Genomic DNA, 12,510 nt, shown 5'->3' with positions numbered 1-12,510 from the left:
TCAGTGACTGTCCGTGCCCTGGTCAGTGGTGTCCGTGCCCTGGTCAGTGGTCAGTGGTGTCCGTGCCCTGGTCAGTGGTGTCCGTGCCCTGGTCAGTGACTGTCCGTGCCCTGGTCAGTGACTGTCCGTGCCCTGGTCAGTGGTGTCCGTGCCCTGGTCAGTGGTCAGTGGTGTCCGTGCCCTGGTCAGTGGTCAGTGGTGTCCGTGCCCCGGCCGCGGTTGTGCGGGGCGGTCGCGGTGATCTCTCATCGGTCGGTAGAGGGCGCCCGTCCCCGCCGTGCGGGGGGCGCTCGGTGCCCCGGACGCTCCGGACACTCCGGACACACCGGACACTCCGGACACACCGGACACTCTGGGCAGACCGGACAGCCCCGGCCCCGCGGGTGGTAGCCCAGGAGCCGACCCGCGTGTGTGCCACCAGCGTGGCCTTAGTGCTGCCTCTGCCTTCCTGCTCCAGCGGACAGCCCCAGCCCCTGCCCACCCGCGCTGCGGTTGCGCCTCTAGCTCCTTCCACGCGTTGAGCGTCGCCTGTGGGTGGAAGGAGCGTGTGACGTGTGCCGGGAGTGGGGAACACACGTGTGTCGGAGCAAGGGAACACACGTGTGTCGCTCGCCTGTAGCGCTCAGTGGGTTGGGGGCTCCGGTGTCCCGTGGCGCCCCGAGGATGCGCTCTCGTCCCGCGCGGTTGTCGCCCATCAGTTGCGCTCTCACGCCTGTGATTGCTGTCGGCGCGGGGCGTGTGCCCGCAGTTGACGCCGGGCAGGGCGCCGTGAGTGCTCACACACGCTCCGTGCCCGTGCGAGCTCCACCAGAGCCGCTCCCCGCGCCTGTTCCATTTCACCGCTGCCAGAAATCCAGCGGCGAGAGGGAAAAAGCCCTCGCCCTACCGCCCCTCCTTGGCGGCGCGGCGGTCCGTGAACCCAGCAGTTTATCCTCCCCCCCGCTCCCTCCCTCCCTCGCCGGCGCTGCCGCTGGGGCCGCGCCGCGCGCCCGCCCGTGCAGCGGCTCGGCTCGGTTCGGCTGAGCTCGGCACGGTTCGGCTTGGCTCAGCACGGCTCGGTTTGGCTCGGCACCACTCAGCACAGCTCGGCTCGGTTCAGTTCGGTTCGGCTCGGCACGGTTCGGCTCGGCTGCACTCGGCACATCCCAGCTCGGTTCGGTTCGGCGCAGCCGGGCTTCGATCAGCTCGGTTGTGCTCGGCGCGGCCGGGCTCGCTTGGAGTGGCTCGGCTCGGCCCGACCGGGCTCGGCTCGGCTGATCCCGGCACATCCCGGCCGGTCTGGGCGCAGCGCGAAGGGGGAGGCGGGCGCTGTTCCTGGAAGAGCCCGGCCCGGGGAGTTGGTCACATTCTTGGCCGGGATTCAATGACTGAGGCAGACACCAACAAACACAGGGGGGGAGGCGGAGGGCGGGAGGCTGAGCCCGCCTGCATTAGCTCAGCTCTCAGGCACTCTCAGTCACTGCTGGAAAGAGGAGCTGGGAGGATGTGCGCGCTCTCACCGCGGCTCCCCACGGCACAACGAGAGCACCGGCAGAAATAAGGGAAGGAAGGCGAACCGAGAGCCGAGGAGCCCTCCCAGGCCGAGCAGACGGACCACGAGGGGCAGCGGAGCCGCTCCTCGCCCGTGCGGAGCCCCCGCGCCGCTTTGGCAGTGCCGGCGATCTGGGCCTTTTCTCCTGCGTTGTTCCTTCCACAGACCGAGCGTGCTGCCTCCTCCTGCTTTTTACTTTCCTCCCCCGCGCCTTCCCTCGGTGGATATGGACAGAAGGGGGATCACTGCAGAGAAGCAGCAGCCGCCAGAACATATTTGAGCCCGGGTGCTCGGAGCGTGGCACAGACTTTTTGTGTTTCTGTGGGTGGTGTGTGTGTGTGTGAGTGAGTGTGTGTTGGAGGTGTGGGAGGAGGGATTGGTTTGCCTGGGGGTTGGCTGAGGGGGTGAGTGCTCGGATGAAGACCTCTTTTTGCCGTGATTCTGTGCTCCATCGGGGCAGCTTGGAGACTTGGAGGGTTTGAAATTGTAACGCGAAGCAAGAGAAGAGAAAGAAGAGAGAGACACGCATACAAAAGGATTTATTTCCTCTCCGTTAGTGGATTGCTGAGTGAGAAGGAGGAAAAACACAAGGGTGGGTTGTTTTATTTTGTTAATATTTTTTCCTTAAAAAAAAAAATCCCATAAGTGGATTTTTGCACCAGGGTGGAAGATAACTGGGGATTTTTGCTGTTTGTTTTGGGAATAGAAACTAAAAAATGGAGACTGTAAGTAGAAGCAGCTTCCAGCCTCATCCAGGACTGCAGAAGACCTTGGAACAGTTTCATCTGAGCTCTATGAGCTCCCTGGGTGGCCCTGCTGCTTTCTCAGCACGATGGGCACAGGAGATGTACAAGAAAGACAATGGCAAAGACCCCGCGGAACCTGTACTGCATCTGCCCCCGATCCAGCCTCCTCCGGTCTTGCCTGGTCCCTTCTTCATGCCCTCGGACAGATCCACGGAGAGGTGCGAGACCATCCTGGAAGGGGAAACCATCTCCTGCTTCGTGGTGGGCGGAGAGAAGCGGCTTTGCTTGCCCCAGATCCTGAACTCGGTGCTCAGGGACTTCTCCCTGCAGCAGATTAATTCGGTGTGTGATGAGCTACATATTTACTGCTCCAGATGCACTGCTGACCAGCTGGAAATCCTCAAAGTCATGGGCATCCTGCCCTTCTCCGCTCCTTCCTGCGGGCTCATCACGAAAACTGATGCTGAGAGGCTTTGTAACGCCTTGCTTTATGGTGGCACCTATCCTCCCCACTGCAAGAAGGAATTCTCTAGCACAATTGAGCTGGAGCTCACGGAGAAGAGCTTCAAGGTGTATCATGAGTGCTTTGGGAAGTGTAAGGGACTCCTGGTGCCAGAGCTTTACAGTAACCCCAGCGCAGCCTGCATCCAGTGCTTGGACTGCAGGCTCATGTACCCACCTCACAAATTTGTGGTCCACTCTCACAAATCGCTGGAAAACAGGACTTGCCACTGGGGCTTTGACTCTGCAAACTGGAGATCCTATATCCTCCTCAGCCAGGATTATACTGGGAAAGAGGAGAAAGCTAGACTGGGCCAGCTCTTAGATGAAATGAAAGAAAAATTTGACTATAACAACAAATACAAGAGGAAAGCCCCTCGGGTAAGTGGTGCCTGTAATTTTAAAGGGGGCAGGGGGAATTTCTGTAACATTCATCGATATACCCAAATTGTTACCAGCTGCTTTTCCTTGGAGTCATTTAGCAATTTTAATCGTGTTCTCCATTCTCCCCGCGTGTGTGTCACTGTGGAGGAGCAGTGGTCGAGATGGCACCTTTATTTCTCTGGTTGTGTTCTGACCACGGTGGTTGGAGTTTGTTTAAATTATGGATGTGTATTTGTATATTTTACTATGTGTGGACCTTGATCTTTGAAGCCCATCACACTGCCCCAGACTTTATCTGGCAGTGCGTGATTTCGGGTCTTTAAGGGCTTCTTCACTCAGGGGTCAAGGCAAGGAAGAAGCCAGGAAAAGGGAGCAGGTACTGATGGCTCCAGCCACAAGTCCATGCACTTTTCTGGTCGATTGAGTGTCGCCAGCGATGGAAGTGCGGGCTGAATGCTATAAATGCTTGTATGGAAATAAAATGTGCCTGTTAAGAAAAAAAAAAAAATTGTGCCGGTAGTGCAGGTTACTGGTTTATAGATGAAGTGTTCAGAACGTGAACGGAGAAGTCCCTGCTTTTAGAGTATCCCTGTGGAGCCTAGATTTCCCCAGCAGACAGGCTTTTGTATATTGGATTCTGTATACATCCAGCAAACGACTGTGTCTAGGGCCAGCTGCAGCAGCTCCTTAAAGTATTCCATGCAGTGCTGTGCTGAGCCAGACAGCCAAATCACATTTTTTTTTTAGGTGCCACTTGTTTTTCTTTCAGTCTGAGCTGCCTTTAGATCCCAGAATCCCTGGTGTGTGGGTGGGAGGCTGCCTTGGCATCTGGCACCGGTCCTGCTCCATGGGCAGCAGTGCCACAAGGCCTTGGGGACTCGCAGACACCGGGATGTCTGTCTGGCTCCTGCCGTGCTGCAACTGGCTGGGGATGAGCAATTCTGCTTCCTGCTCCTTCCCCCCGGTGCGAGGGGAAAACAAACTCCTGCCTCCCGAGTTCTCCCCTGCAGGTTTGTTGGTTGGGCTCTGCCTCGCTGTCAGAGGATTTCCAAACTTTGGGTTTTTGTGTCTGGAGTGGAAGGGCAATACACACGCCTGGAAAAGAGAAGATGTTTAAAGCCCACTATGAAAATTTTGAATTAACTTACCAAATACCTGTTTAAAGGGGCAGGCACACACTCTGACTAAGGTAGAGCTTTTATTATAAAAAAGTGCAACAAAAATACTCAAGCAAACCCCAGATTTAAAAAACAAATATGTTGTGCAAACAGTACAGTAATTCCACAACCAAACTAGGAGGCCTAGTGAGCCCATCTGACCGGGCTGCACACTTCTGGATTAAGGAGCAGAGTCTCACTCTTCCAGTTTCTGTCCTGACCCCCGGCTCAGTCCTTGTCCTCACCCCTCCTTTTCCTCCCCGGAGTGTCAGGACGCTGTGACAAAGCTGGGCTGTAATGAGGCACATTATCCCCGTGGTTGGAGGTGGATGTGTTTTTAATGGCTTGTCTATTCTCCGTCAGTCATGTGCCGAGATGGAATGGTGGGATAGATCTACATAGATGTGAGAGGAGAATATGGTTCTCAAACTGGAGACATTTTTCATGCTGGGAAAGGAATTTTCTAGGGCATGCTTCGTTTGGGAAGTAAAATGAAGAAATCTCCACATTCTTGTTGTAGAAAGGTCCTGTTCACCTGGCTTGATCATTTCCAGAGTCTAATTAAAATGAATGTTAGTAGAGAAGTACTTTCCTTTTCTTGCAAGGCTTTTTCAGTGTTCTCTTCAACTGCATCATCTATCCAACACCCCAGGTGAGGCTGCAGAAGGAGAACAAAAAAAGATTACTAAATCTTGGCTGTGCCTCAGTTTTTTTGGGGACCCTTTCATAGGTCCTAGTTCAGAACACAAGAAACACTCTTCCCTCACCCTGCAAAAACTGCCTGGAGTGCAGAGTGGATTGAAGATACCTAATAGTGAATGCCAAAAATTGTGCAAGGAAATGGTGGCCATCTATTTTTTGGAAAATTTTGCCAGAAATCCATCACGATGAGATGCTAAGTCTCCTGCATAAATTCATTTGGAAGGTGGCAAGGAGTGAGGTGGGGAAGAATAGAGTGGTGTGTGCTCAGACGATGGGGTAGGGAAAACAGAATGTTTTATCTCATATTAAGTTTCAAGGCCTTCAGGACTCTTCTATTAAAACAGTGAAGTCCCGAGGAGACCCTGACGGTGCTGGCAGAGTTTTGTACACTTATCCTTCCTTTTCCTGAAGTCTTTTTCCATTGGGCTTAGCCAACGGATATCATATGCTAAGGTCATTTGTGTTGTAGCAGTGTGTGTGGATAATTACGGAGAGATTTAATCAGACTCTAAGATTGGTAGGCTGTGGCCAGGGGCAAGTAACATTGGAGTAAAGTTTAGATGCCTAGTGAGGAAATGACAGGATGGTCCCATTCCGTGTGTGTTAAATCCTGTGTGGGTTTTGTGTGTCTGTGGGGCTCTGGCTGTCTCGGGGATGAAAGGGTGAAGCACATGTGTCTTTGTGGTGGGCTTCCTTTTTGATGTAGATCTCAGCTTTGCTTTGTTCTGTTTCATACAGAGGTGTTCGTGTGCCTGGTGTGCCATAAGCTGCTGTGTCAGATATTGGGTTTTCTGCTTTCAGAAGTGGCCTTTTTTTTCAGTTTCTCAATTTATTTATTTCTCTGTGTGTGTACACACATTGCTTTGTGTGGTGTGTTTTCCCTGGGGCTTTGGTAGTATGTTGGTAGCATGGGATGCATATGACCAATTTTATTGCTGTTTAAGCAGCAGTGAGTGTTTTGACCTTTTCATGTGTCTCCATGAGGTTTCTGTGATGAGGTCTGGAGATTTCTGCCAGCACAACTCTGCCTTTTAAGGGTCTGACTTAAATGGAGGAGCTGGGTTGGCACAAGCCCCTGGTGCAGATTCAGCGTAGTGGCAGAACTGCCTTTTTTTCCTCTCTTTTTTTTTTTTCCCCTTTTTTTTTCCTTGGCGTGGTTTTAAAGCTTTGCTACAAGGCGTAGCTTTTCCTAGATATTTCATTCCCAGTGCATATTTCTCTCTATGTCAAGTATCTGTAGTGCATATCATCCTTCTGTACCAGGAGATGGATGTGTAGATGCAAAGATCTCCTCTCTGTCAGCCGTGTTGGTTGGACAAGACTCCTGTTGCCTGGTCTCGCCACTTGCAGAAGAACCCTTTGACCAGTCCTGTGTGAAGTCAGCAAAGGTTCTCAACCAAAAGCTGGAGGGAGTTGTGACAGCTGGGGCCCCCCAGCAGAGCAGGGACCATAAAGTCACATTCCTTATGCTCTTCTAAAATTTTGGCTTTTATATCCTCCTTGTTCATGCTTCGATGAGTAACTGACCTCCTTCACCTTGATGCCACTTCCCAAAGCTCTTTCTCTTCTTGAGCCCTACAACTTCTCCATTTTACTTACTTAGTTCCTTCACTGGGTGTTCCACCTTCCCATGCAAGGCTTGTTGTGCTTTGCTTTCTCTCTGCACCAACATGGCTTTTGCTTGAGTGGGTGTCCTGTTTCCCTACCTGTCTCATCTCATCCACCATTGTTGGTGTGGAGCACAACCATTACATTCTGGGGTATTTCTAGAAATTAAAAATGTGAATGACCTGACGGGGTTGCAAAACAGGGTCCTAGAAATCCAGCACCGGTGCCAAAGCCTTTTCTTGGGCTCAGCTCCTGGTGCCTGGTGCGTGCTCTCTTGTGGGACCGATGTGGCCTCGGTGTGTCTGTGGCGCTGCTCTCCACTCCCGTGTGACAGGCAGCTCCCTGCTTGCCTCACATCAGGATGCTCCACTCAGAATTAGTTCAGACTCAGCCCTGAAGGCTTTGTTGGTTGCTATTTCCAGAAGAGGAGGGTGGGTTCAGCTGTGTCTGTTTCGAACCCTTCTTCTCCAATACTGAACCTAGCACCGTTTGACAGCACTTTGAGATTCCCCACCTGTGTGCCAGACATTTGTACCCTGAGCAGGACTGGCTGTGAGCAGGGCCCAGGAGAGCCCAGAGCTGTCCTTGCACGCGTGTGAGCACACCCACACACCCAGCGCTGCCGTGTTCCCACGGTTCAAGTCCCAGCAGCACTTCTATGAAGTAGCTGGAAGCCAGAAGCAGCATTCTGGGTACTGACACACAAACGAGCGCATGAGGCCTCCCACTTTATTTCACAATGCCTCCCAACCCAGCGCTGCCACAACATGCAGCTCGCTCAGCTGGAGGAAGGTTTAGCCAGGTCAAGTGTGCAGCAGAATCAAAGAACCCAAATTGCTGTGAGCAGAGCAGCGCAGTGCTGGCACGGGAGGAGGGAGGACATGGGCTTTTAGGTGCTGCCCAGTGGTTGCTGTGCTGTGCTTTACGGCCACCTGAAAGGCTGCAGGAGTAGAGCTGGAATTTGTGTCTTATCCTAAAGTCCTGCCTTCTGGCAGTAGTAACCTTTATTTGTTAATAGGTATATCCTGTGGTGGGTGTAGCAGAGAGATTCTGAGTTTATTCCCTGGCAGTGGTGCTCAGAATGCAGGACGGATTTATTCCTCTTGGTAGAAACTGATGTGAAAAATACTCTTGCAAAATTTTTGCCTGGCAACTGGAAGTTCAGTTGTTTTCCCATGGAATATTGAAGTCATGTGTTCTACCTGATGTTCAAGAATTGTTTTAGAGATTCTCCAGTAAAAACTCAGAAGTCTCTCAAACAAAAACATTGCCATCTTGGGACAGTAGTTTAGTTCAGAAGTCTTTTACAGCTTGAAAGTTGAACTTCAAAAGTGACACCAGCTTGAATGAAATCCCGTGTACCCAGGGAGAGGACAGTGTTTAAGCAAACATCAGCAGTTTTTCCCAGGCGTGCAAACAATTTTACAGATGTTGTAGATTGAGAACAAAGCAGCAGGTACGTGCATGTGTGTTGGACAAAGAGTTTGCTGCCAGTGATCTCATGGTGTTGAGTCAACCACAGCTCTCTCTTGCTCCAAAAGAGTTCCTAAGTTCCTCAAGTCAGTTCTCTTGAATTAGGGTGGGAATTATATGCAATCTCTACTTTTGAAAATCACTGCCTAAAATATTTAAACCTCTGCCTCTCCCTCCATTGTCTGGGCTGTCTCGCTTGCCTCTCCATTTCTGTGGTTTCAGGCTTGGGTGTGTGTGCTGCCCAAACAGTAGCACGCTTTGAAGATGCGTGTAAACACCGCTCATTTTTTGGATGTGCTGGGAGCCCGACACCTGGTCCTTGGCAGGCTGCGAGCCCGGTTATCGCTGGCTGGGGCTGCCTGACCCGGGAGGGTGTGTTTGCACTTGCTGAGAGGCGCCTTTGCATTGGTGTTGTAAAAGCATCTGGAGGCGTCTGCGCCAGGCTGCTCCGAGCGTGTCCGGGCAGCGCAGCAGGGCTGGAGCCTCTCGTTGCTTATCTGCACCCCAGGCACCAGCACTGCCAGAGCAGGGGGCTCCAGGGCCACAGCCACGGCCTCTGGGTATCTGCAGAGATGCAGTGTCCAGTCTGACAAAAGACTCGCCTTATGGCCATCTACTGGCAGAGTAATTTCACGGAAGCGAAGGGTTTGAATGGCCCCAGTGCAGAAGGAGTGGGCTGGCTCTTACTGGGGAGATCATTGGTGATTGAACTCACATTGCTGGCTCAGCTGGCCAGACTGCTTTGCCATCACATGAGGAGCTGTGTCTCCATGTGTGCAGTATTAAGACACAGATTTTTTTTGTTTTGTTTTGTTTTGTTTTGGCTTGGTTTGGTTGTTTTGGTTTAATTTTAAAGCACACTTTGGACTTGACTCTGTCAAGTCTTATTTAAGAGGGAACCGTCATGGAAGAATTACACCAAATCCAGTAGGGGGATCTTGGAAAAAAAGTAGACAAAAATTACTTATACTGGATTGTTGAGAATCTATTGATAGAATCCCGTCAATTACTATGCTGATCTGTTTTAGCTGAGTGGCCGTAGAGCACTTAATTCAAATTGATCTTCACATACAGGAAGCATTACTTTAAAATGTAGGAATATAGCATTGTTTGAAATCTGTCTATTAGAGCATGTGTCTTAATGATACATTTTATTAGATAATACCTACTTTGTGTATGTTTTGTGTATCTGGGTGATGTGTATTATGAATTAATAAATCAGCACCAGTTTTTTAATGCTATTCCACTCTGTCTCTAATACAGGCGGTGTATATTCTTGGAAAATAATTTCAGAGAAACAAGTTTGCTCTGAAAAAATGTGCTCTGGTTCCTTCCCTCCTCCTTTACACCTTGTGCACTCTTGTATGCCTTAAATTTCATTGTCAGCATAGAGAATCAGACTCAGATCGTCACTGAAATCACCTGCTCCAGATCTTCTGGAGCACAGCAGGTTAATCCGAAGGTTTGGGGCTTTGGGGCCGGTTCTACAGCTCCCACTCAAGAAATCAGCCCACAGTAATTGGAACCAGTTCACCCACAAACCACAGCAGACTCGTGTGTATCAGACTCCTTCCTGTGTGTCGGCTGGCAGAGACCAGGGACAGATCTGAACCAGAATGTCCCAGCGCTGAGGCAGAGTGGCTTCTCTAAGTTTATGGCCTTAGCTGGATTTACAGGGCTGTGCTGACTCTGAGACCCTGTAGTTTTGCTACTGCAGTATTTTCATTTTGCTCATTAATGAAGATTTGGTGTGGTAGACTTTTGGTGCTCTGATCCTGGTGGATCTCCCTGAGTAGAGCAACTGGGAACTGGCTTCAGACTGAAAGTCTTGGCTGTTGGTCACTACATGCAAGATTTGGTTTTAAAGTTGTGCTAGAAATCTACCACAGAGATCTTCTCTTCCTGTATTTAGCATTTGTCAGTTATTATTTTTTACTAATGAAGAAATATGTCTAAGGTTAGGATAAGGACCAGCCTTTTCTGCTGATGCAAATTGAAGGACCATAAGCTTGGCCTCAGAGTTACATCAGGAGCAGTAGATTGAGTGTGCAGCTTTCCTTGGCTTTGGGGAATCCTGCTGGCTGATAGAGACTGGCCCCTCTGCACTGAGATAACGATTTTGCTTTGACTTTTGGTTGGATGAGGTGATGAAAACACTCATTCTAATTTGAGCTCTGATCCTGTCAGCGTGTGATGGACAGAGCTCTCCTGGGAGCCAATGGGAATTCCCCTGTGTGGAGCTGTTATCATCGCCTCCATCTATGATTTGGTCGCTATCCTGTAAAATGAAGCTTCTCCAAGCAGTGGATGCATATTAACACAACCTGATAAGCTGCACAGACATATGTTCTGGGAAACAAGGCAGGTCCTCCCATCCTAACTCAGGCAGCCTTGTTCTAACAGTCCTGTTTAAAGTGTCAGGGAAAACCTACATGAGGCTGGAGATTCTGTGTGTATGTAAAAATTGCAGCATCATTCTGTATGCTGGCGGTAAACAGCAAAGGAGCTAATCAATAACCTGGGTTCTTGCTTTGTTGTTTATTGATTTATGTACAGTTACCTTTGCACATGCTTTGTAGAAAACAGAACTTGTATGTTTGGTTTTCTGTAGTTTTTTCTTTAAAAAAAATGGAAGCTATTACTGTTTTGGTATGAGAATCAGTGCCACTGGTAGCACAAGGACTGCTTAGGCTTTAAGGGTTAAAAGACAGCAGCAATATCAACAAGATAAGGTAGAGCCTGGTGCTTGTCTTTTCCTGGGGAAGATTCCAGTGATGGATCTGGGGGCTGTGGTACCCTGTGCTTTGTTCCTTGCCCGCTGTTCACTCAGTGGTATCGTTTTATAGAATAAGGTCATTGACTTGGATTGCTTCTTGGTTTCTCAACCCTTTTCACCAGCCAGTTTGTGTAATGTCTGTCTGAAACATTGAGTAAGGGCATTGAAATAGCAGACAGGATATCAAGTGTTCGGAAGTCTGGGTTAAGTATAACAGACAGTTCTGGCTGGCGAAAGGGGAGCAGCCCCTGGAGCTCGCTCCCAGCTCAGTCTCTGTGGAAACACCACACTCGGGGCTCTGCATCCCTGCTCCAGCTCTTCCCCTCTGTTCCCTCCACACCCATATAATTAATCGTGTGTGGGTGCACCTCTTCTCTAGATATGTCTTCCTTGTTTCTTAGTGGCACAGAATTGTATGTAATAATGTCTCTTTCTAAGGATTACATAAGTTGAAGATGATTTCTCCACTGGGAGAATTATGCAAGTTTAAACTGAAATGTATTTAGAAAGCTTTTATGTGTGTGTTTTCTGACTCGTAAGGCAGAGGGTGATTTATTTGCATCCTTAATTGAACAACATCTGTTGGGGTTGGAACAAAAACCATTTCATATCTTTTCATTGTCATATCCTGCATTTTTATGAAGTCCTTTACCCCCTCCACTTCTCACATCACCTGTGTTACAGGTGCTGATTTTTGTCCAGGCAGATCACCCATGTGGTGTGGGATGTTCTGGGCTCTGCAGCATTCTTGATGCATATCTGCTGCAGTGTTTTCTTTCACTTGCTGGATTTCACAGAATCACACCATCACCGAGGCTGGAAAAGACCTCTGAGATCCTGAGTCCAGCCACTGATCACCACCCTATCTACAGACACCTGAATGCTGTGTAATGCTGCTCTTGCTATGCTTTGACCATTTAGTGAGGAAGTTCCTGCTGCCCTTGAGCAAAATCAAGGTTTGTGTCCCAGGAGAAGAAAGCACTGCAGTCAAGAGCGTTTATTGAACTTGAAGAGAGCGAAACAACTTCTTGTTTCTGTATGAATTCCTGTGTGAGGCTCCTTGTGTGACTGTCTCCTGGCACCTCTACCCAGTCCAGAGGGTGCCACGAGAGCTTTCCTGCAGTTCCAGTGGCATTGGAAGAGTCACTTTCTTTCCCTCCCTGTGGAATTCTGAATTCATGGTGCTGGGAGCTGCTGTTTCCAGGATCGAGCTCACAAAATTAATTCTGCTGAGTAATAAAAAATACAAGTTGCACAGGCATCCTGCTGCTTACCCAGACAGAGGTTGCAATAGTACCAATTAAAAGCAGTGAATTACTTTAAATAATTAAAAAACTTAAGTATTAAATTTTTCTAGGTTCCGTAGTTTTTCACCCTACAAAATCTTCAAGATTGTTCAGGTTTACCTGTTCATAGGAGTAAAATTAATTTTATAGGTTTTATACAGAGTAATGGGCTAAAAAAGGCAGAAAATGCACAATATTAAGGCTAAAATATGGTTTGAATTCAGTAACCTTCAGTGATGTAATGAATTTCAGACTTACACTTATGTTATTAAGAATTATATGTTAAACAGGCTTTTCTGAAGCACCATCATTCCACAGTTGGAAAACTTACCTGAGTTGAAAGATA

At 49.3% G+C, this 12,510-nt stretch overlaps 1 protein-coding gene across 2 annotated transcripts in view; it reads left to right on the top strand.

The window, feature by feature from the left end:
* The first annotated feature begins 1,447 nt into the window (after nt 1-1,447).
* Nucleotides 1,448-12,510, top strand: part of SKI (SKI proto-oncogene) — a 101,479-nt gene continuing 90,416 nt past the window's right edge. The window contains exons 1-2 of one of the 2 annotated variants that reach the window (XM_053997289.1): nt 1,448-2,123; nt 2,238-3,159. In XM_053997289.1, coding sequence (XP_053853264.1) covers nt 2,248-3,159 — 912 coding nt within the window. In that variant the 5' untranslated portion in view covers nt 1,448-2,123; nt 2,238-2,247. Of the gene's footprint in view, nt 3,160-12,510 lie in introns of both variants that reach the window. The other variant, XM_053997287.1, reaches the window with a different exon arrangement.

The sequence above is a fragment of the Vidua macroura genome, chromosome 23 (assembly GCF_024509145.1).
Source record: "Vidua macroura isolate BioBank_ID:100142 chromosome 23, ASM2450914v1, whole genome shotgun sequence".
NCBI classification, from domain to species: Eukaryota; Metazoa; Chordata; class Aves; order Passeriformes; family Viduidae; genus Vidua; species Vidua macroura.
Note: the sequence above shows the minus strand (reverse complement) of the source record. Positions and strands in the feature narration are given on the sequence as shown.